The sequence below is a fragment of the Neurospora tetraspora genome (assembly GCF_033439725.1).
Source record: "Neurospora tetraspora strain CBS 560.94 chromosome Unknown B0H65scaffold_8, whole genome shotgun sequence".
Lineage (NCBI taxonomy): Eukaryota > Fungi > Ascomycota > Sordariomycetes > Sordariales > Sordariaceae > Neurospora > Neurospora tetraspora.
Genome location: NW_026944390.1, coordinates 2,085,420 through 2,108,108, shown reverse-complemented (window position 1 = coordinate 2,108,108; position 22,689 = coordinate 2,085,420). Strand labels below are relative to the sequence as shown.

At 53.3% G+C, this 22,689-nt stretch overlaps 5 protein-coding genes across 5 annotated transcripts; 2 read left to right on the top strand and 3 right to left on the bottom strand.

Annotated features, from left to right (window-relative positions):
* Positions 1-33: 33 nt before the first annotated feature.
* Positions 34-1,546, bottom strand: B0H65DRAFT_320843 (rab-GTPase-TBC domain-containing protein). Its single transcript, XM_062823406.1, has 2 exons — positions 1,268-1,546; positions 34-1,184 (listed from the first exon to the last, which is right to left on the bottom strand). The coding sequence occupies exons 1-2, from the start codon at positions 1,449-1,451 to the stop codon at positions 151-153; spliced, it is 1,218 nt and encodes a 405-aa protein (XP_062677824.1). The 5' UTR covers positions 1,452-1,546; the 3' UTR covers positions 34-150.
* A 1,267-nt stretch (positions 1,547-2,813) lies between these two features.
* Positions 2,814-7,541, top strand: B0H65DRAFT_320863 (mono-functional DNA-alkylating methyl methanesulfonate N-term-domain-containing protein). Its single transcript, XM_062823407.1, has 5 exons — positions 2,814-3,330; positions 3,385-4,509; positions 4,560-5,080; positions 5,131-5,447; positions 5,529-7,541. The coding sequence occupies exons 1-5, from the start codon at positions 3,100-3,102 to the stop codon at positions 7,283-7,285; spliced, it is 3,951 nt and encodes a 1,316-aa protein (XP_062677823.1). The 5' UTR covers positions 2,814-3,099; the 3' UTR covers positions 7,286-7,541.
* A 695-nt stretch (positions 7,542-8,236) lies between these two features.
* B0H65DRAFT_435341 (uncharacterized protein) lies at positions 8,237-11,741 on the top strand (the record flags this gene model as incomplete). Its single annotated transcript, XM_062825189.1, has 4 exons — positions 8,237-8,743; positions 8,808-9,317; positions 9,385-11,408; positions 11,495-11,741. 4 exons carry the CDS (start codon positions 8,237-8,239, stop codon positions 11,739-11,741), a joined length of 3,288 nt encoding a protein of 1,095 aa, XP_062677822.1.
* A 1,588-nt stretch (positions 11,742-13,329) lies between these two features.
* On the bottom strand, positions 13,330-16,110 carry B0H65DRAFT_533176 (heat shock protein 70 family; the record flags this gene model as incomplete). The annotated part of the gene is made up of 5 exons (XM_062828976.1): positions 16,088-16,110; positions 15,890-15,924; positions 15,738-15,799; positions 13,670-15,574; positions 13,330-13,611 (listed from the first exon to the last, which is right to left on the bottom strand). The coding sequence occupies exons 2-5, from the start codon at positions 15,900-15,902 to the stop codon at positions 13,330-13,332; spliced, it is 2,262 nt and encodes a 753-aa protein (XP_062677821.1). The 5' UTR covers positions 15,903-15,924; positions 16,088-16,110.
* A 2,346-nt stretch (positions 16,111-18,456) lies between these two features.
* B0H65DRAFT_582265 (chitin synthase-domain-containing protein) lies at positions 18,457-21,551 on the bottom strand (the record flags this gene model as incomplete). The annotated part of the gene is made up of 3 exons (XM_062830848.1): positions 21,216-21,551; positions 20,966-21,132; positions 18,457-20,899 (listed from the first exon to the last, which is right to left on the bottom strand). The coding sequence occupies exons 1-3, from the start codon at positions 21,258-21,260 to the stop codon at positions 18,457-18,459; spliced, it is 2,655 nt and encodes an 884-aa protein (XP_062677820.1). The 5' UTR covers positions 21,261-21,551.
* Positions 21,552-22,689: the final 1,138 nt, after the last annotated feature.

Genomic DNA, 22,689 nt, shown 5'->3' with positions numbered 1-22,689 from the left:
TGATTTGCGTCTCCAGTTATTGGGTATCAGGTCTCATGTGAACTCTCGCTGTTCGATGGCCATTACTGCACACGTATATCCGCTCTTGGGAATCTTCTTTCACGATCTTTGTTGACACCATTCCATTTTTGCTCTATTCACCCACCACATCTAACTCAACCACCACCGATTCACAACCGCCATCACCCAAGCCATCGGGCCCCCCGGCACCCTCCTCAACAATATAGCAATAATACCCACCAACACCGCCAGCCCCAACGTCCTAACCGGCCTCCTATTCTTCCACATCCACTTCCTCGCCTTCTGCCTCCTCTCCATCCACATCAACTCCCTAACCTGCCGTTCAAAAAACCTCTTCCCATCCTCCATCGTCTGCCTACTCGCCACTTCCCCCTTCCCCTTTCCTGTCTCGTCTCTGGCCGTCTTAAGCACACTACACCCCGAAATCCCCCACCTCCAACTCGGCAACTTCTCCGGCGGGTACGCCTCAAACAACGCCACCGTATCCCCAATCAGCCCCTCCAAATCCAGCGGCTTCGGCAGTTTCGAGAGAATGGAATGTAACATCTCCGGCTCGTCTTCAGGTGTATCAAACAGCTCCTCCCTCCTCGACCTCACAATCGCGGCGAACATGTACACGCTAAACACGGGTTCCCTCGCCAAAAGGACGTCGAACAACCGCGTGATTTCTCCCAGCGTGGTGATGTCGTGGGCATACATGGTCAGCGTCCCTGACAAGGCAAAAAACGGTTCGGTAATACCGGATAAATGCCGCCAAAGTTTGGGGTCGGAAACCCGTAAGATGTCGGGGATAAGCCGGAGTTGCGCGATGGCGGCTTGTAAGTTGGGAAGCATGAAGTCGCGGATGCGCAAGGCCGAGAGGCGGGCGAGGGCGGGGGAGCGGAGGGAGGGGGGAAGGACCAAGAGGAGGACTTGGCAGATGTCGTGGTAGCCTTGGAAGTAGTGGAGGTAGGGGTGGCGGCGCAGGACGGAGAGGATGAGGGAGGAGAGGTGGGATTTTTGGAGGGTGCGGGCTGATTCGGTTTCGTGGTCGGGGTAGTAGGTGAAGGCGCGGTCGACGTCTAGTTGGACTTGGTCTTCGTCTTTGTGAGGGGGGAGGTCCTGCCAGGAGGAAGAGTCGTCTTCGTAAGAGCATTTTGGGGGGAGGCCTAGTAGGACGGGCCCTGGTTGGGAGGGGGAAGAGAGTAAGTAAGTCTTTTGGTCGATGGTGTGTGAGAAAGGAAGGGGGTTGGTATGTATCACTTACAGGCTTGTTGACGAATCTCATCGTTCAGGAATCCCCCCTGAGATTCTGCGAGCGCTCGTAGCTTGGCGAGGTCCCTTTGTTTACACGCCTTGAGAATAGCCTCCTCCTTCTCTGCGTGGAAAGGGTCGATGATCTTCTCTTGAAGAGAATCACCGCTTTCACTTGAGCTGTCCATTTGTGACATCTGCCGGAGTCTCCTCAACTGGACCGGGACTGGTTATTGACTATAACGGTGGTTTTAGTTCTAACTGGTGAATGATGATGAGTCTCGATTACTGTTTGAGCTCTTGACGGCAATCCAGAAGCTTCAAAGCTCAAGTTTTCGGATCTGTAGATCGGTTAATGTTCTGCCCCTGGAAGAAGCTGTAGGAAGCTTACCTACGCAACTGCTGATAGCGAGACAGCGTGATTCTGTCAACGTTGAATGAGTGACGTCGTTGTGAGTATTTCGCTCGCTCGGTTATGTTTATATATCTCTAGACTGTTCGGACTTTCAAATGGTGATGTATCTGTGGAGAGTTGGGCTTCCAAGTTTGGACATGTGATGTTGTTGACTTTGGGTGAGGTTGTATGGAACTTTAGGGCATCCATGCTAATTGTTAGCGTTAGAGGAGCTCTCCACTGCAGCATGGGCAACGTGCGCCTATGTCATAGGGCGAGTCGTGTCCCGGATAGTGGACCAGGTACATGCTGCGACCCCGGCGCCGAAAGAGGAGAACCCGAGATCCAAGGTTCCGGTTGCCGACAAACCTTAACTGGACTGCTGCCCTGCGGCCTGCGCCTGCCCTACCGTATGGATGTACATCTCAGGTCTTTTCTTCCTGGCGTCTCGATGAACAAATACATAAGATAATGTGTTTATGCGTGAAACATGCAATGGATCCCCATTCCATGTTTGAGAGGGAATGGCTCTCGTAGGTAGAGGTACTTGTGGCTGCTGGTACATCTCGCGGCTGCTGTAGCAACCCAACGGGGCGGGCGTGGAACATGGGGACTGTCTTGGACCCTTGGTATTGTCTTGTCTTGAATATTTGTTTCTTCTTGGGTTTTATGCAACAATTCTCGTCCATTACCTCTCATGTACGGTACATTTGAAATTGGGATCACAACATTGTCACATCCAAGTCTTGATTGTTGTTTATATTGATGTGAAGGAAGGCACCTGCTTGCAGTTACCCTGCACTATCTAGCCGCCTGGAACTTCCATTACTTCTGCCTCAGATAGAGTACAAACACTAGAGGTAACAACACAGCTTCTTTTCACCCCACCTTCAACCTTCCATCTTTCAACATGAAACTATCAACACTTCAGCCGGTCAGTTGTTGATGGTGCTGAATCGGGACTTCGCTGTCTTTTCTCTCTCTGCTGCACACCAGTTGTTTGTTTCTCTGGTTACTGCCGCTCTTTTGCACTGCGGCAGTACATTGGCAACGTTTACTTGCTCCCACCTGTTTACTACACTTGGTATGGTGGTACAACCTACAGCCCAAGGTGAGTACATCTGATATCTCTTCCATCACTGAGACTCGCGCCAGCTTGTTCTCTGCAGAGAGACAGCTGTCTTCCATTTTTTTTGCTCAAGGTGCCTACTCAACACTCCGCTACTCTTTTTCTTTTGAACCCACCTTCTTTCTTGGACATTCATGTCTTCATTGGATCACCCTCAGATCAAGCATCTCGTTACCTGAGAGGCCCTTTGGCCCAGGAACATCCAATGCGTTTCAACCAGAAACTAACCTGAAGACCAGGCTGAATACTGCACCTTTCCGAGCCGGCCGACCCGTGACGGAGCACATCCTACCAAAACGCCGATCCGCCTATTTCCACCAATATGGCTACCTTCCGGACCAATGTCCTCCGCAATGGCGAATGGGTCACCGAGACGGTCGACATTCAGACTTTACTCAAGGCAAAGTCTGCTCAAGGTCCTAAGAGAGCAGAGCAGACCGAAACTCCAATATGCGGACTACTCACAAGGACCATGGCGGACAGCCAGATGGTGAAGTCTGTGCTACCCGTAAGGCTCAGATCGCCTCATCACAATGATGTTGCCTTTATAGGCGTAAGTCGAAACTTTGTTCTAGACTTCTTTTGACGGAGCTGACCTTACCTCTAGCATCGTTCTGTCCAAATCCGTGAATTTCAAAGCAACGGCCAGTTCCGAGACATCCTCTTCCGCAGATTCCCACACAATATTCGCAACGCTTGTGTAGTTGGCCCTTTCGATATTCCAGATGGCGTCGACGACCTCAACCCTGCTATGGACATTGAGACCCCAGTGAAGGTGGAGGACCAGGACGTACACTCGGCAACCCCATTTGGTTCGACATCTCAGCTGCCGCCCCAGTTGCTTGCGCTGGCCATGGACAATGCCGATGTTGTTTTCCTTTGGATTGGCCCAGGGGCCGACGGTCGACCCGAGTTTTACAGCTCTACCCAATTCTTGTTTCGACGGCCTCCACAGTTTCTGAACGGTAATCTTGGGGCTCACATGGCTGTAGATCCAAGCTCGCGTTACATGGCCTTAAGTAGCTACCACGGTCTCTTTGCCGTAGGTGAGCTCGAGTCTCTCGCCAATTTCACTCAACCTCAAGACGAAAACACCGTGGAGATAGTCAAGAGCTGGCGTTTGCGGAGTGTTCAAGGCGTGATACAAAGCCTCACGTTTCTCTACCCACGTCCAGAAGACAAGGATCACATCATTCTTCTGCTTATTGTCGTCAACAACGGCAAATCAAGAATGGTTATTTACGAATGGACGTTGGGAGACGACCTCGCCACTGTCTTCGCCGAAGAGAAGCGTGGCCATCGATTGCCAGTCGAAAATCAAATGCCCCAACTTCTCATTCCCTTAACCGTCGGATCAGCTTTCATCGCCATTTCTCCAGAACAGGTTGCTGTGTGCACGGAATGCTTGCACGGGCCGCCCAGATTTGATACTTTGGAGCTTGAGGCACCTCCGAAGAGCCCAAATTACTACGGTACTGGAAAACCGTTGTGGACAGCCTGGGATAGGCCGTATAGGTTGCCACGTTATCTCAAAGGCAAAGACTGCTTATACCTTGCCAGAGAGGACGGCATTGTTGTCTACATCGAAGTTGATGAAGATCATGCGTTGGAGCGCTCGACCTTCATCGACGCCTTCAAGTGCAATATTTCGTCGGCATTCGCCTACTTGTTTGATCAGTACGCAGATGTTCTCGTGCTGGGCAGCGATAACGGCACGGGGAGCGTTTGGAAGGTTTGTAGACTTAGCCTCGCCTTTGGTGTCTTTGACTGACGTTATTTTAGATCCCCCCACGAGACCATCCATTGCAGATAGGCACCTTACCTAGTGGTGCCCCCACCCTAGATTTCGCGACGACTGATTCTCTCTCTTCAGGAGATAAGGCTCCTGACTCCTTTGGAACGAGCATTGCACCGTCGGATGACCGGCAGCTCAGAGCACCTGACAGGATATTTGCGGCCTCTGGTCATGGACTGACAGGCTGCATCACTGAATACCGGCATGGACTAAAAGCAGACATTGGATTGGAGCTCGAAATTGGAGATGGGCTGAAACAAGCCTGGCTTCTTAATTTCTCCAAAACACATGGGCGTTACGATTTGTTGTGGACTACCCCTACTCAGTCGCAGGTTCGGGAACTGCCAGATGATTTTTCAGACTTGATAGATCCGGAACCCGACCAGGTCCTCTACGACTTGTCTTCGCCCACTTTGGCAGTGGCTCAGGTGAATGAGGTTACTGTTCAAGTAACCACCGCCTCAATCACACTCTTCAAGAACGAGGCCCGGTATAGTGCAGACGAATGGTATGAAGCTCCCGAGCCCACGGGTATGAGTTATTCTAACAATATTACAGGAACCGATTGTCTTTTGACAAGCTTCTACCGGATCAGCCGCAGGTATCAGTGTCTGACGCTTACATTACGGACGACTGGATCACTGTCTCAACACATGTTGGACCGCAGTTCAGAATTTACAGTTTCAAATTCTATGGGACTGCAGTTGTTTCTCAAATCCAGTTCGACGTACCTGGGGACGTGACTTCGCTACACCACAGCAAGGACCTTGGGATCATTGTCGGTCTTTGGAAGGACGGACGTCCATATTTGCTCATCCGTACCCCGACGTCTGAGACAGAAACACAAAATATTGAGGAAATTGATATCACGGAACGTAGGTTGACCCAGCACACTTAGGGCAGCTTATCCCATGCTGCGTTCTGCTGCTGATTCCAATATACTGACGTGTTCATAGGACTTATGACATCGGCTGGAGATACCGGATATCGGGATAGCGTGCCTCTCAAAGCAATTGGAAGCATCGCTTCTGTTAATAGCGCGATACTTCTAGGAACCAGAGGTGGAGAGCTCATTCACATTTCGAAAGAGTGGAAGGGTACTACAATGGCCTACTACCAGCAACTCGGACTGACCGCGGTGAACGTAACTGCGGCCCGGCATTCTCAGACCGCGAGACCGAGGGTACTGGTCTCCTGCGATCAAGTCTTGATTGAAGTACAACTCGATGAGCACGGGCCTAATGGTTCTGTTTATCACTTGGCAAAACACCGTGTCGTGCCTGTCAACGCAGGCAATCTGGGTGCTCCTCTACCACTTGTAGAGTACGGCGTGGCAATCGATATTCCATGCGCGAGTGAAGGATTCACCCCGATCCTCATGCTAGCGGGGCCGAGCGTAATCATCGCCGAGCTACACCAGGAGCCTGGTCCAGCTCATCGATATATCAGGATTGGAAAGACACCAGTCAAGACGTTCTTCTCACCCAACCTGCGTTGCCTGGTGGTCGGTGTTAATGAGGAAGGAAACAAGTCCACGCTGATGTTCATGGATCCTGACACCGGAGAGGACATCGGAAGACCGGTCCACAAAGCAGGAACTCCTGTTCAGTATATTGTTGGGCTGGGTAAGCCTGACGACAGAATCCATGGTCTGGCTGAATGGGAGTATAAGAAGAGTGGCGGGACGTGGCGCTACCTTCTTGTTGGTACCAAGCAGGGCCAGCTCATTATCGTATCGACGGAAAAGGAGCCATCTGAAGGGGACCGCCCACCTTCGATAAGGTACTGGACACGGTTCAAGAGAAACTGCGAAGGACCGGTCTACTCAGTGATAGGTCACGAGGAAAGCGTGATCTATTGCGTCGACCATACACTTCACTGGGATGTACTTGACCCTGTCGAGAAGAAGCTGAAGCCACGCAAAGTGTTTGACTTGCACTCGTTGGCTCTGGAGCTTCAAATCTCCGAAACCAAGCTTCTAGCCTTGACATGGGGCGATTCACTCCAAATGATCGACCCGGCGCTTGACGACGCTAGTGAGAACTCTGTAACAGTCGAGTTCCACGATCCTCGCACAGTTGTACCAACCTCGTCGATGAAAATTGGAAGCAACATATTCCTGGTTGCAGATAAAGACCGTGGTGTGGCCGGTCTCTGGCAATGGTCTAGAGCACCAGGACCTCATAACTGGACTGAGTTTAAGGTGCTCTTCCAGGGGATACTTCCAGTCAGCATCAGGAAGTTCCGGCGCGGCAGGACACGGCCAACATGGGAGCAAGGAGCCTGGAACGCACCCAAGTACGGCCGGCTCATCAGCACACCGGACGATGCCGAGATCTTGGGAATATCGATGGACGGCACCATGGTTCACTTCACGGTGCTTGACCAGCACGCGTTGCGTTTGTTGCGATTCATCGTCAACTTGTATAACCGCAGAGGGAGGAGAGACGAAGAAAAGCTTCTACACGCGGAGCCGAACCTGGGGTACACTGAGTCGATGCATGTGGATGGTGACCTTTTAAAAACACTCTTGGATGCGGAAGTCTTGCAAGAGCTGATAAACACGGAGGAGCTGTTGGCACGGTTCAAGACCCTGTTGGATAAGTTGGACAGGGGAATACACACTGCCGAGTGGATGGGCGAGGGCACTGCGGACCATTATTATGAACTGGCGTATAACGTGTTGGTGTATTATCTTAGGCAAGTCTACTAACTGCTTGGGATTCTGATGAGGGGGGGAGGTAAAAAGGAGGAAGGGCAAGACAGCTGGTGACCAACATACATATGATCCAGTACCTGCCTAAAAGCCCCCCTGAAGGATAATGTCGGTGTTGTTACAGCATAGCAGACGAATGAATATGATATTCTTAGATGCCGTTCCCAGAATAACTCACTGAACCAATATAGAAATACCCATGACAAGTTGAGGGTGTTGGGATGATGTTTGTCTCACGGCCCCCGAGTCGAACAAGAAGCCTGGCCCCCTTGGATGAGATAGCGTGCAAAATGCACCGAAGTAGCTGTAAGTAGATATCGAAATTAACAATTAACCCACTAAGTCCCACTTATGGTTTCGCCCAGTGTCCCCAAGCAACAGTTGCCCCGCATTCTGCGCTAACAATTTGCCTCAGTCAAGGCCCGGTCAAAGCGACCCGGCTCTGGCAAAAAAAGCTTCCAGTGGCGATCCTTGTCTAGATTTTTTTCTCGATCGAGACTTGGTTATCGAATCAGAAAACGGGACATGGTTGCCGTTTTTTACCGTAAAAGGAGACAATATCAAACACTTGAGACGGATTGAAAGAAAGGCAGACAGCACAGGTACCGAGATACCTGACCTCTAGCAACAAACCAGAGCGGGACTCGATACTGTGTAAAGAACGGGCCCAGAAAGATCCACACTGCAGCACCGAAAAGTGACAAGCCCTATCCCATCGACAGGGCCTACAGCACCAAAAAAGTACGCCGCCTGCCTCTTTAGCAGCCAGCCATATCGCATATAACGGCCCAGTAGCCCCAGTCTGCGGCCCCACGAACCCACCACCAGAACCACCTAACGAGTAACGAGGTCTTCACCCGTACTCCGACTTCGTCACAAGGAAGAGAAGGAGCCATCAGGATCCTCCCCCCATCCTACCGACATCCGCCTCGAGGTATACAGCCCAACATGGCGCCCAAGAAGAAGGGAAACAAGAAGGCCAACGATGACTGGGAGGCCGAGCTGGGCGAGTCCATCGCCCCCGTCAACAACGACGCCGCCGATGCTGCTGCCTCTCCCGCCCAAGACGACGAGGCCGCTTCCGGTGGTGGCGGTCTGATGGCGAGAATGCGCAAGGCCAAGGAGAAGCGCAAGAAGAAGGGTCTCGACGACGACTGGGAGGCCGAGCTGGGCGAGGATGCTCCCGGCGCCGAGAAGCCCGCTGAGGAGCCCGTCCCTGATCTGTCGGCCAAGGTCGCCGAGGAGGCTAACCTCGACGACGAGTTCGCCCTCCCCGAGAAGAAGGGCAAGGGCGGCAAGGGCAAGCAGCAGCAGCAGCAGCAGCAGCAGAAGGCTGCCCCCGCCGCCGCCGCCAAGAAGGACGAGGATGCCGATGAGGATGGCCCTAGGGTGTTGACCAAGGCCGAGAAGGAGAAGCTCAAGAAGGAGCGCGAGAAGCAGCGCAAGAAGGAGCAGGTGAGTAGTTCATCACCACTTCTCTTTTAAACGGAAGACTGACCAACTTCTTCACACTACACAGGCTGCTGCTAAGAAGAAGGGTACCACACCCGCCGACGCCGCCAAGGCCGAGCCCGCGAAGGAGGAGAAGAAGAAGGACGAAACCCCCAGCCCCGTCTCGACCCCCGCTCCCGCTCCCGAAGCCGCCGGTGGCAAGAAGAAGAAGCTCCCCGCCCACCTGCTCGCCCTCCAGAAGCAGCAGGAGGAGCTGCGCCGTCGCCAAGAGGAGGAGGCTAGGCTCCTCGCCGAGGAGAAGGCCAGGATAGAGGAGGAGGAGCGCCTCGCCGCCGAGGCCGAAAAGCGCAAGGAGGAGGAGAGGGCCCGCAAGAAGGAGAAGGAGAAGCAGAGGATCGAGCAGCTCAAGAAGGAGGGCAAGTTCATGACCAAGGCCCAGAGGGAGGAGAAGGCCCGCAACGAGAGGAAGCTCCAGCAGATGTTGGCGGCCGGTATCAAGGTCAACGCGCTTGAGGGTGAAGAGGCCAAGAAGAAGCCTGTCTACGACGACAAGAAGAAGAGGGCTGCTAACAAGAAGGTGAGTTCTGCCACAGTTCCCTGGTGCACTTGCTATGGACAGCGCTAACCAAGTTTGCTTGTTACAGAGAGACGAGGAGAAGGCTCTCGCCGAGGCCGCTGAGCGTGCAAGACTCGCCGCTGAAGCCCTTGCCAAGGAGCAAGAGGAGAAGGCCCGTATCGACCGCGAGAAGGCTGAGAAGGAGGCTGCTGCCAAGGCTGCTGCCGCTAAGGCCGCCGCTGAGGATAGCGTCGATGAGGACTGGGAGGCCGCCGTTGCCTCTGACAAGGAGGATGTCAAGGACAGCTGGGACGCCGACTCCGACGAGGAGGAGGAGACCAAGAAGGAGGCTGCCAAGCCTGCCACGGCCAACGGCAAGGCTCAGGCCAAGAAGGACGAGTCCGAGTCCGAGTCTGAGGAGGACTCTGAGGAGGAGTCCGAAGATGAATCTTCCGAAGACGAGGAGGCTACTGCCAGGCAACAGGAGGAGGCCAGGAGGAGAAAGGAGGCTGCTGAGCGTCGCGAGAAGGCTCACCAGGCCGCTCTGGCTGCCAGGTCTGCGGACAACCTTCGCTCGCCCATTTGCTGTATTCTTGGTCACGTCGATACTGGTAAGACGAAGCTGCTCGACAAGATTCGTCAGACCAATGTCCAGGAAGGTGAAGCCGGTGGTATCACTCAGCAGATTGGTGCCACTTACTTCCCCGTTGAGGCCATCAAGCAGAAGACCCAGGTCGTCAACCGCGACGGCAAGTTCGAGTTCAAGGTTCCCGGTCTCCTTATCATCGATACCCCCGGTCACGAGTCTTTCTCCAACTTGCGTTCGCGTGGTTCCTCGCTCTGCAACATCGCCATCTTGGTTGTCGATATCATGCACGGTCTCGAGCCTCAGACTCTCGAGTCCATGAGACTTCTCCGTGAGAGGAAGACGCCCTTCATCGTCGCGCTCAACAAGATCGATCGTCTTTACGGCTGGAAGAAGATCGAGAACAACGGCTTCCAGGAGTCGTTGGCCCTCCAGAACAAGGCTGTCCAGAACGAGTTCAAGAACCGTCTCGAGCAGACCAAGCTCGCTTTCGCCGAGCAGGGTTTCAACTCGGAGCTTTTCTACCAGAACAAGTCCATGGCCAAATACGTCTCCTTGGTCCCCACCTCTGCCCACACCGGTGAGGGTATCCCCGACATGTTGAAGCTCATCATCCAACTCACCCAGGAGCGCATGGTTGGTTCTCTCATGTACCTCTCCGAGGTTCAGGCTACTGTCCTCGAAGTCAAGGCCATCGAGGGTTTCGGTATGACCATCGATGTCATTCTCACCAACGGTATCCTCAGGGAAGGCGACCGCATTATACTGTGCGGCACAGAAGGCGTCATCAAAACAAATATCAGAGCCCTGCTCACGCCCGCGCCGCTCAGGGAACTGCGTCTCAAGTCGCAGTACGTTCACAACAAGGAGGTCAAGGCCGCTTTGGGTGTCAAGATCTCTGCCCCCGGCCTCGAGGGTGCCATTGCCGGTTCCCGTCTCCTTGTCGTCGGCCCCGACGACGACGAGGACGATCTCGAGGACGAGGTCGAGGCCGATCTTGCCTCGCTCTTCAGCCGTGTCGAGAAGTCCGGCCGCGGTGTCTCCGTCCAGGCCTCGACTCTTGGTTCGCTCGAGGCCTTGCTCGACTTCCTCAAGGACTGCAAGATTCCCGTCGCCAACGTCGGTATCGGCCCCGTCTACAAGCGCGACGTTATGCAGTGCGGTATCATGTTGGAGAAGGCGCCCGATTATGCGGTCATGCTTTGCTTCGACGTCAAGGTCGACAAGGAAGCGCAGGAGTATGCCGATCAGCAGGGCGTCAAGATCTTCACTGCCGACATTATCTACCACTTGTTCGACTCGTTCACCAAGCACATGGATGAGCTGCTCGAGAAGAAGAAGGAGGAGTCCAAGCTCCTCGCTGTCTTCCCTTGCGTGCTCGCCCCCGTTGCCGTCTTCAACAAGTCTGGTCCCATCGTTATCGGTGTCGATGTCGTCGAGGGTCAGCTGAAGATTAACACGCCCATTTCCGCCGTGAGGCAGAACCCTGTTACCGGTGCTAAGGAGGTCGTCGATCTCGGTAGAGTGTATGTTTCTCCCTTTCTTTTCCCATCTCTCTCTCCTTTATCCCACTATTTCCAGGTACACTCACTAACATAACATAAAACAACAGCACCTCCATCGAGCGCGACCACAAGCAGATCCCCGTCTGTAAGAAGGGCCAGCCCTCGGTCGCCATCAAGATCGAAATGGGCGGCAACCAGCCCACGTACGGCCGCCACCTCGAGGAGAAGGACATGCTCTACTCCAAGATCTCGCGTGCCTCGATCAACTGCCTCAAGGAGTTCTACCGCAAGGACGTGACCAACGACGAGTGGCAGTTGATTATCAAGTTGAAGCCCATGTTTGATATTGCTTAAGCGGGCTTTTCTTTCTTCTGTCCACACTGTCCGGACGAGCGGTTATGCGAGGTCAGGATAGGCGGGCGGGTGGGAAGCAGTAAGTAAGGGTGATGGATGGTATAGGAGGGAGGAAGAAAGATGGATGGATGGACTGTTATGAGCAGTCCCCATCTATCATCAATGGCATGGATAAAATGAGAATGAGAATGAGAATGTTGCCGCCACGGGGAGGAACAGGCAAGGAAAGGAAAGGAAACACAAAAACTGCATTTGCTGGTTGGTGGTTTGGGAAATATAGTATGTGTGTGTGTATGTACGTTTATGAACTTTCTTACTTACTAGGTACTATAAAAGGATTTTCGATTTGGGTTAGTAAGTAGTAGTACTGGTATTTATTGATCCTGTCGTCGTTCGGGTATGATGGATCCGGTAGGTTTGATGGAAGCCTGGCCTGTTTGGTCTGATGGAACCGAACTGGATTTTACATGGTTGAGTGGCAACTCATGATATTCTTGTCTTAAAGCTACAAGCCATTCAGGGTTACCTAGCTCTAGTCTAGAATGTTCACAATGTCTATATACTATCTATCCTCTCTCCCTAATCCGACTCAACGTCTTATTTATGTCATGGGTCTGTCTCAACGCGGCATAAATACATGACATGCCATCTTTGCTTGCTACATAGCTATTCGAAGAAGACAAGTTGATGCTTGTGTGATTCGAAGATGATTCTACTTCTCTCTTCACCTCTCTCTTCACCTCCCTCTTCACCTCCCTCTTCACCTCCCCCTAGACTCTTGAAAGAAGACGGACGCTCAGCATCACAGTTATCATCAACACCAAAATTATGAGGCGACGAACGATACGATACGATATGTTACGGGTAGCCCCGGAATCTATATAACCAAATGGAGGCTATAAAGTCTGTGGTGTCTTGTCTATTATTTCGTTCGTCCTCTGTCATGTTCGAAAACGGGAATAGCGAGAGCTTGTACGGAGAACCGTAACACATGCGGCGAAAATTCTGGTCTGGAGTGCAGTCAGTGGTCATGAAACATCTCTCTCTTTGAAATTCTTTTCCTTCTTCTATGAAAGCTGTATCAAAAGAAACTTTTATTTCCGTCTTTTCCCCCCCTTCTTACCCGTGAGAGTGTGTGAATTTGAAACCGTCATAAAAAGAGAAAAAAATACAAAAGCTATATCAACACCGTACAAAGTCTTTGAAGTTCCAAATTGAATCGGTCATGACATCAACAAAACGTAAGCGTGAACATGAATGTGAATGTGTGTGAAAGTATGAGTGGGTATGTGTGGTTGGGTATGCTGGTCTCTTCTCTTCTTTCAATTCATCATTAACAAGCCTTGCCTCTCTCTCTCTCTCTTTGGAGTAGGGCATAGCATGTCATATCTTAAGTCAAATCCGCCACATCCACATCCATCTTGTTCGACTCCTCGGTATCCGCCGTCAAATCCACCACATCCACATCCATCTTGTTCGACTTCTCGGTATCCGCCGACTCCGCGGGGTTCGGTGCCCCCGACTCTGAGTCCGACTCCGACTTCTTCTCGGCCTTTTCCTCGTGCTTCTGCTTCGAGTCTACGACTTTCTAAGCCTCCTCGACGACAGGCTTCTGAGCATCGGCATCGGTCATCTCCTCGTCCTTAGCACCTTGGGCGGCCTTCTCGGCAGCCTCCTTGGCCTTGCGAGCCTCCTCCTCAGCCTTCTTGGCGGCCTTCTCGGCCTCGAGCTTCTCGAGGAGGGCTTGCCTCTCAGCCTCAACCTTGTCGAAGTGGCGCTGGACGACGGGGCCGGCAAGGGCGCGGATCTCTTCGATCTTGGCGACGTAGACGGCCTTGGTGGCATCGTCACCCTCATCGTAGAGCCAGTCCTGTTGATTTAGTCAGTATCAGCTGATCACTTTCTCTCGGGAATAGTCGTAAACATACCTCAATCTCCATAAGCTTGGCCCGGATCTTCTCCTTCTCCTCCTCGGAGGCGAGGTCGGCGTACTGGTCGTCGAGCTTGTTGCGGAGGTCGTAGATGTAGGTCTCGAGCTCGTTCTTCTTCTCCTCGGTATCGGCAACGAGCTTGTCCTCCATGATCATGGCCTGCTCCTTCTCAAAGGCAGCGTTCTTGGCGGAGGCGTCGAGGGACGGGGTGGCGCTGACGATAGGAAGCTCGCCCTTGCGGACCTGCTTCTTGACCTTGCGGGTCTTGGGCTTGTCGCCGTCCATGACAACCTTTTCGTGGGTTAGCTTTTCCTCATCCAAATTTTCGTGCGTTCCACCATCGAGAGACTGCGTTGAGCCATCGAAAAGTTTACGGCGCTTCGTAGGACTGTCCGATGACATCCCGTCTTCACTAATAAGAATATTACTCACATCACCGTTCTCATCCTTGATCTCCTCCTCGACCTCCTGGTCCTCAACGTAGTAGGCGCTCTCGACGTTAAGGATACCGTGAATGTTGACGCGAGCCTTGAGCTTGCAGATCATGAAGTCCTCAGCACCCTCGGTGGCATGAACACCCTTGACCGAGAAGCGGCCAATGAAAGGAGAGATCTTGCCGGGGAGCTCATCGGGGTTAGTGTACCTGGCCTCGAGGTCGAAAGGCTGCTTGCGGTAGAAGGTAAGGATCTTGGTGGAGGGGAGGACGTTGCCCTTATTGAAGACAACAAGGCTGGTGTCCTCATCGGGAATATCGGCATCCTTCTCCCAGGTGAACTCGATGGGGTAGTTGATGATATCCTGGACCTGGAAGTCACGGACCTTGAAGACAGGGGAGAGGATAGCGCAGCTGAAAGCGCAGCCACGGGCGATGGCCTCATCCGCGTTCATGGTGAAAGAAAGCTGCTTGCCGAAGAAGTCCTGGATGCGCTCCTTAACGGAGGGGACACGGGAGCCACCACCGACGACCTCGATGATGTCAATATCGTCCTTGGTGAGCTTGGCGTCGGCGAGAGCCTGCTCGAGGGGACCGTGGACCTTGGCGAGGAGGGGCTCAACCATGGCCTCGAACTCCTGGCGGGTGATCATGGCGCGAACATCGATGTCGTTCATAAGGGACTCGATGTTGAGAGGAGCCTGCTGGTTGGCAGAAAGGATCTTCTTGAGCTTCTCAGCAGCGGCAAGGACACGGCAGACGGCCTTGGGGTTGGTGAAGATGTCGATCTTGTACTTGCCAAGGAACTCCTTGTGAAGATGGTCGAGGAGGGCCTTGTCGAAGTTGCGGCCACCGAAGTGACGATCGCAGGCGGTGGCCTTGACGGAAAGCTCACCCTTCTTGAACTCGACAATGGAGCAGGTGTAGTTGGAGTAGCCGACATCGACGAAGGCGACTCTCCTGGGCTTCTCCTCGGGGCCGGGAAGGTCGAGTTTTGTGATACCCCAGCCGAGAGCGGCAGCGGTGGTGTCGTTAATGAGGCGGAGGGGACGGAGGCCGGCGATCTCGGCGGCATCCAAGATACTCCTGCGCTGCTTGTCGGTGAACCAGGCGGGGACGCTCATGACGAGCTCCTGGACGGCGACCTTGACCTCAGCCTGGGTGGTCTGCTTGATCTTGCTCAAGAACATGGCGATGAGCTCTGTGGAGGTGAACTGGCGCTTCTCGCCGAGGTAGGTAACCTCGGCACCGACCTCGCCATTGATGTCGACCAAGGGGGCCGAGATGAACTGCTGCTCAATGGCGACATCGGGGTCGTTGAGAGAACGGCCGGCGAGGCGCTTGAGGCAGCCGACGGTGTTCTTCAGGTTGGAGATCTCCTGGGTCTTGGCGGGCTCACCGAGATACCGGCTCTTGGGGCCAAATCCAACGAGCGAAGGAGTAGCCCGGTTGGAGACTTCGTTTGTAATCTGCCAGACAGAGAGAGGTTCGTCAGTACTTGGTCATCCACTGCGTGTGTGAAGGCGCTATCGCCCCAGCGCAAAGCATCCTCCCCTTCCCTTCGAGACAGAGTCTATGCGATGAGCTGGGGACGATGGCCAGAGGGAGGTCTAGATCGAGAAGGGTACGTACGACATCGACACCGCGGTTTCTGGCAACGGCAATGACGGTATTAAGAGCGCCGAAATCGACACCTGCAATGCCCACTGTTAGCGCATGCTCTCTTGTCCTGGACCGGGACCGGCGACAGTTTGGTTAGGGAGAGAGGAAGAATGGCAACATACCGACGACAGACATGGTGGCGGTTGGATATGAAGAACTGCTAAAGCAAAGACTATGTGTAAATAAAACTGGTCTTTCTCGGGGTATCTCGTGTGGTGGTGGTGTATCGAGTAAGGTGGAGGGGAGGGGTAGTCGAAGGTTGTATGTGTGTAAATGTCGAAATAATGTTGGAGATATGGAGGGGTCGTTGGTTTGCTCACCACAACAAAGAAGGTCTGCGTTGGGGGTATATGGAGGTTTAGGGACAACAAGGAGACGTTGACAGACAAGATATGGAGATGTTCAACGTTGAAGTCACAGAAGTGAGACTGAATGGCAGTGTGAAGTTTATCGCAAAAGTGGATTCCCTCTCAGCAGCGGGACAGGTGGACCCGACTTTCAGACCAAGCAAACTGGAAAAATCAGCGAAAAATGTTGCCCGACCACTGGACTCTGGGAGCAGGCAAGAAGTATCCGTCGGGCTACAGGGACCTTGAGGACCCCAATCTTGCCAAGAGGAAAGGTGCCCCTCTAACCCCGCCCCTGGGGGGGTCGTGTCCGGGCCAAGCCATCCCAGAAGCTGAGAGAAGCTTCTCGATTGGTTCGCTCATTGGCGGTGTCATCATCCCGACCTGATTGACTCGGGCTTGTATTAGGTTGAAGAAAGAGATCGAGTGTCGAGCTGTCATCTCGAATTCAACTGCGTAGTAGTGTAGGACATTGCTGGTATAGAAGATAGGTTGCCCTTGCCGGTGACACTTCTTTTCTATGGCAGGCGCTGATGATGTTACAGGAAGGCACGTCACTCCGGACAAGCAGCAGCAGGCAGTGACTGGATGACACACGGAGGGGTCAATGGGATGGCGGCGATAGGAAGGGAAGCTTTCCCATTTCATCTTATCACTCTGTTCACCCCAGGGAGGGTGTCTATCACCCCACTCCTCTTCAAAGTCTGGGTTTTCACGTCTTGTGCCCCATCTCACCGCCTATCAAACGTGTGGTTGCCTTTGGACCAGAACTGTCTTGGTCCAGGCAGTCACGGATTGCTAGGCAGGCACTTGCACTTTTACGGCTACGGACGAGTGGACGACAACGATGATCTTCAGGACATCTTCTTCAACGATTGTCTTGTTCTATCGCCTATCTTTCACGATTTCTGTCAAGCGGCAATTGACTAACAACTAGTGATCCCCAATCCTCCCGCCTCTACCGCCCTTTCGCCGCCCACTGTTTGGCCCATCCCAAAGCCTCAACACTTCATGATAGCCTCACTTTTCGCGGAACAAATTCGCCTCCCACGTCAACCAGCGGGGCCATCCCCGGAACAGCTTCCACTCGCCAATTGAATGAACGATCCCAAAAGGCATTCATAAGGCCAAGATGTCCCAAGTCCGACTTCTTGACATGTTGACACATACATAGGTAGCCTCCAAGCAGGTACACTGACACACGCTGCTGGACACTGCTGGAGTAGCTGTGGTACTTTGTACATAACACTTGCCCAATCCTAACCCAGGCGCAATTCTTGGGTTTCTTGGCTGTCCCAGCCTTTGAAATGGAATTGAGTTGGGCTCCTACCTATGACCAGTCACAAAGTCACAAAGTTGGTGACTCGAGGTTCATACATCTTCTGGTCCCCTTCTGGTGGGCCGGTTATACGAACACTTTTATGCATCATATGAAGATTCACATTTTTGCAAGTCTTCAACCAGTTTGGTGTGGGCTTCATCCCGTGCTCACGAAGTTTCGTGGGAGTTCCAGATCTCTTTTGCATCGGCTTGGCAATACAGGACGGAGATTCGTGACTGCTGTTTACGAGGATACTCGCATCAGCACTTTTGGCCGACCGAGTTGGCAACTGAGTCCGTGATGTTTCGAAGGGAAGCAAACGGCCTCTGGAAGATTTGAGAGCATAGCTCACCGCACTTACATCACCGCACTTACATCACCGACTCCTGTCATGAAGCTACAACCCCCAAGTGCTTCTCGATACCTACTTGCCAAGCACAAGATGGGAGTTGCATGTCGAGCCTCAACCACGTCTTTCTTCTTCCTGCCAGACGCTTCCTCAATATCCAACTGATTTATTCACACCGTGTTTCTATCGTGTAGGACAAGCGGGTTCTAGTCTAGGCTCAGGTTATCATCTGCAATTCTTCACACAAGTTCTGTGCTGATACATCAAGATTGGGCTTACCAATACTCCAGAAACTTTCAAATCAGTTCACGAGTTCATTTTGTGTTTTTGCTGAGATCTGAATCTGTGTAATACTCACGAATTCTGGATACACCTTTACTATTCACATGTCTTCACTGACACCCGTCTAGAATACATATACCAACGATCCAAAAACATCCTCGTCAATTCATGATACGCAAGTACAAGTGTCATCCGTTGTCCCAGTAACCATCCCATTGTTGATATCTCCATATCCAGACACAGCCCAGAAAAGGGGTAGTACCCAGCTCCACCACTTCTCTCTTCTCCCTCCCCCAGTTTCCTCATTACTGCCTTCACCATCTCATCATTTTACCTTCTCAGCACCCCCAAACCTCACCAAAACTACCTCTGATTTGACCCCCTCGAACTCTACCCCCCTCTCCTTCCATGGCCAGGAGCATCAGAAAACCCACCTGTCCCGCCATGTGACGCCTCAATCTCACTCTCCACCTGATCCATAGTCGACGTCCTCACCCAACTCGCTCTGCCCAGGGGACTCCTACCCGTTCGCTGTTGCTGATGGCCTGTTCCGCTCGGAGTAGGTGGCATAGGCACAGACAACGACCCTCCTCCTTGTTGCCTTTGTCCGTATCCTTCTTGCCCGTACCCATAATCCTGATAGGGGGTAGGAGAAGCAGCAGGCCGCCCAACGGAGTCAAAGCTGTCACTGCTCGCCAGCCTGCGATGCGGTGGTGACGGCGAGGGGAGTGCCGGTCGTCCATACTCCGGCGCGGAGTCGGTATAAAACCCAGCTCTTCTTAGTTCAGACTCCGAAAACTCATAAACCTGACCAGGAGGCGGTTGTTGTTGTTGCCCCAGGACACGGGTAGGGTTGCCGACCAGGTGTCCAGAGCTAGCCTGCGCAAGCTCGTACTTCCTCCGGTCTTCTTCGCCCATGATACTCTCTACGCGACGGGGCATGTACACTGACATGCTGTTTCCCCCGGTGGTGTGAGCGGAGAAGGTACTATCGAAGGAGTCACGGTATTGGAGCTGATGTTGGTGTTGATACTGATGTTGATACTGCTGGTGGTGTCGCTTGCTAGTGGTAGCGGAGCCGGCTACGGTGGGAAGCATCAACGAGGATCCGCCAGCGTGGGCAAACAAGCTGACGGAAGCCATTGAATCGTCAAAGTGCTGATACAACCCATTCGCAGAGCGCTCGGGCGCAGCGAACTTGCCGACCAGTTTGTCAGGCGGTTGGAGGATGCTCTTGGAGCGGCCGAGGCCGCCGGTGCTAGTGCCGGTGGTGAAGCCCTTGTCTTCCGCCGAGCCGGCGAAGATGCCCTTGCGCTCTTGGGCAGCGGGGATGAAGGATTCGGGCACGATGTTGAGGTCGTCACCCGTTTTCTCGGCGATCTCGATGGCTTCCTGCGCGGTGGTGGTCGAGTCGGCTGCTGCGGCGTCGGCGCGCGGGCCGCCCCATGTGCGCTGGCCGGCGGTGAAGATGCCGTAGATCATGTAGTACCAGTTGAAAAAGGGGTTGAGGACGAACATCATGGGGTAGAGCCAGATCTTGAAGCGGCGGAGCTTGGCGCCGAAGTAGATCATCATCAGCCAGTTGAGTCCCAACGAAATGGCAATGAAGCCGACGGGGAGGTCGTCGATCTTCTTGGTCGTGGTGATCAGGGCAAGGACCATGATGAAGAAGAGCAAAGCCGTGGTGCGGATGGTGTTTTGCATGAAGCGCACCAGGATCAGGATCGGGTACCGCTTCCACAGCCGCCAGTCCGTCAGCATGCAGACTTCGTTGGTGATGAAGCCCAGGAACCACCGGCGCCGCTGTTTGATCAGCGATCCCATCGTCTGGACGGCTTCGGTCTTGCAGAAGGCGGACGTGCACATCTGGATCTGGTGCCGCTTCTTGGCTCCGATCATGAACAGGTGCGTCAGCCAGCGGTCCTCGCCCAAGTGCGATTTGGCGTAGTCGAACAGATCTTCGCAGTTCTCGGCCTTGTCGGCGAAGTAGTACTTTGCCATTCTCCTGAAGGCAGAAAACCGGAGCATGGTCAGGGCGCCCGGCAAGCAAGTGACGGCGCCGCACCCGGACTCGACGGTGCGCTCGAACAGCTGCCCGTGGATGTACTCCATGTCCTGCAGCAGGGTGATCAAGCTGTGTTTCTGCGTGGTCGAGGTGATCACCCCCGTCATGGCCAGCATGTCGCGCCGGTTGCCCGGGCTGAGCTCCATGTCGTAGACGAAATTCTGCAGGCACACCTTGTCGAGGATGCAGTCCGAGTCGATAAACAAAATGAACAGGTTGTCGTTGCGCTTCAGGTACTCGCGGTACACGCGGTCGATCAGCTTGAAGGTCATCTTTTGGCAGTGCCTTTTCCCGCCGTGCGGAAAACGGGAGACGGTGATGCGCGCGTTCTTGTAGGCGACGTCGATCGATTTGGGGTAGGATTCCAAGGTTAAGGGGACGCCCAGTTTCTCGATCGTGTTGAGGTATAGCTCGTCTTCTTGGTCGCCGTCGAAGGAGAGGAAGACGTGGATGCACGAGGGTGGGTAGTCGCAGTCGACGACCGAGTCGATGGCCGTCACGAGCACTTCGGGGTCTTCTTTGTAGCAGGGCATGACGATGACGACTTTGGGCGCGGACACTTCGTCGAGGACTTGCTTGATGCGTTTGGTCCGGCCGAGCTGGTGGGTGACGATTTGGTAGACGCAGAAGAGCCAGGGGATGGTGAGCAGGCCGGCGAAGCTGTAGAAGGCGAACCATTGTAGGAAGCTGACCATGGCTGTTGGCCAGACTTTGACGACTTGGCTGGGAAGTGGGAGGGTGACGATCATGATGGGTAGGAAGATACATCTGGAGGGAGGGGGCAAGTTAGCCATTCAGACATTGATGGCCGTAAGGGCTTGAACACATACATACCTCAGCAACATGAACGCAATCCCTATTATCACCGACAACACTCTAACCGTCCAGTGCTCTGCCTTCACAAATACTTTCCAGAGACAGTACATGAACGCGGCAATCCAGAGAAACCACTCGAGACATGCCGCGAGCATGACCAGGCCCACGATGGCCGTATAGACAATCTGGAAAGAAGCGCGTAGGTTAGCCAAAATATCCAAAAGTTCCCTCCCTCTTCCTACTGCAACACAAGACAGTGATTCGTTACCTCTTCCACCGGCCATTCGTCCTCCCCCAAATAGTTGATCGTCATATCTCTTTGCTTTCTCTTTCTTTCTTTTTCCTCCTCAAAATCGCACTCCAAACTCTGTAAGGCTGCAAACAGCAGCCAAGAGCAGACGAATATATCGTCCAGTGTCCAGTTGTATATATCGTCGGCCAGCTCAAAATCCAAAAACGAAGAAAGTGGTGAACCGTGACAGACAGCCTGCAGAGAAGCCCGGGGGTGTTTCGCCTTCTATACTCCTCTTCTCCTGTTTCTGACCGGCATGGAAGCTGGAAATGGCGTCGTCGCTGGAAATAACGGATTCCCAACAAGCGGTGTCCGTCCCAAAGGCGGAGACGAACGGAAAGATGCAGCAAACGAGAGAGAGACCTTCCTTTTCTTAGAAATCCGTCACTCTCTTTCACAGACTTTCACAGTCTGCCTGACTCCGCCTGAGTCGTCAAGGCCCGCTTGTCTCGGCGGGTGGTTGCAGGGCGAGACAAGACGATACGATACGACGCACGCTTTAGACACGACGTCTGTAGATCCAGCGGCCGGGTAGGAAGGGGAATGTCTCTCTTTCGTGGGGGGCTGGTTGCCGGCTGGGAAAGGATTGCGCACACTATCCGAGAGAGAAAAAAAGACAAAAGCAAGGAGAAGGTTTCAACGAGAAGAAACATATGGGCACGCCATGGGTTATGTGCTTCGTCAACCACGCTAAATGACTGAATGGTTCTTCTCAGTCCCGCCTAAATTAACAACCTGCATCTACACCTGCACCGAATTCATGTTGTACTCCTCTCGACATAGTGTGTACTTCCGGAGACTTGACCTAGTTAAGTGGGCAAGGGTTAGAAAATTAGATATCGTGCATGGCCTGGCAAGGGGTTAAAAGGCGACGAACCAGGGAAAAGAAAAATGCATTCAGCGTCTGCGCATCTGGCTTCGGGAAACGGAGTAAGAGGAAGATGGAGACAGACGACTGTGAGAATCGCGACATCGTTTGTCTCCCATCTTCCCATCTCCTCATCTTCCGACTGCCGGCCCAGCAAAGGGGGCAACACGGAACCGAAAGCTGAATAAATGGAAGCTGACGAGTTGAACTGGGTGAAAAGAGTGAGAAAGTGAAAAACAGAGAGAAAAAGTGCGGTTCTGGCCCGACGGCAACGGGACGTTCAATATCGAGACAAATGAAAAGAGGCTTTTTAGCCGGCGTCACCACCCGCTTCCCGTGTCCATGTCGATGGCGACATAACAGGCCAAACCCACACATTCGAGGCCACGAGGCGGGACACAAATTCTTCTGGGGAAACCGAATGGGGATGGAAATTGTGCTTTGAGAAAAGTATTCCAATAGGTAAAGGCGTCTAGACATACCTAACGGTTGGATTAAGTTCCCGGTGTGAACAATATCAGCTCATGGATTCGTCGATATCCAACGGTAATTTCATTTCCCCCGCCGGCCGTGTAGCAATTT

What these genes read in the sequence shown, in the direction of transcription:
- B0H65DRAFT_320843 (XM_062823406.1), bottom strand. Translation starts at nt 1,451, where the DNA reads ATGTCACAAATGGACAGCTCAAGTGAAAGCGGTGATTCTCTTCAAGAG. An exon ending in TGAGATTCGTCAACAAGCCT is followed by an intron (nt 1,185 to 1,267) that starts GTAAGTGATACA and finishes CCTCCCAACCAG; the next exon opens with GGCCCGTCCTACTAGGCCTC.
- B0H65DRAFT_320863 (XM_062823407.1), top strand. Translation starts at nt 3,100, where the DNA reads ATGGCTACCTTCCGGACCAATGTCCTCCGCAATGGCGAATGGGTCACC. An exon ending in ATGATGTTGCCTTTATAGGC is followed by an intron (nt 3,331 to 3,384) that starts GTAAGTCGAAAC and finishes CCTTACCTCTAG; the next exon opens with CATCGTTCTGTCCAAATCCG. An exon ending in GCACGGGGAGCGTTTGGAAG is followed by an intron (nt 4,510 to 4,559) that starts GTTTGTAGACTT and finishes ACGTTATTTTAG; the next exon opens with ATCCCCCCACGAGACCATCC.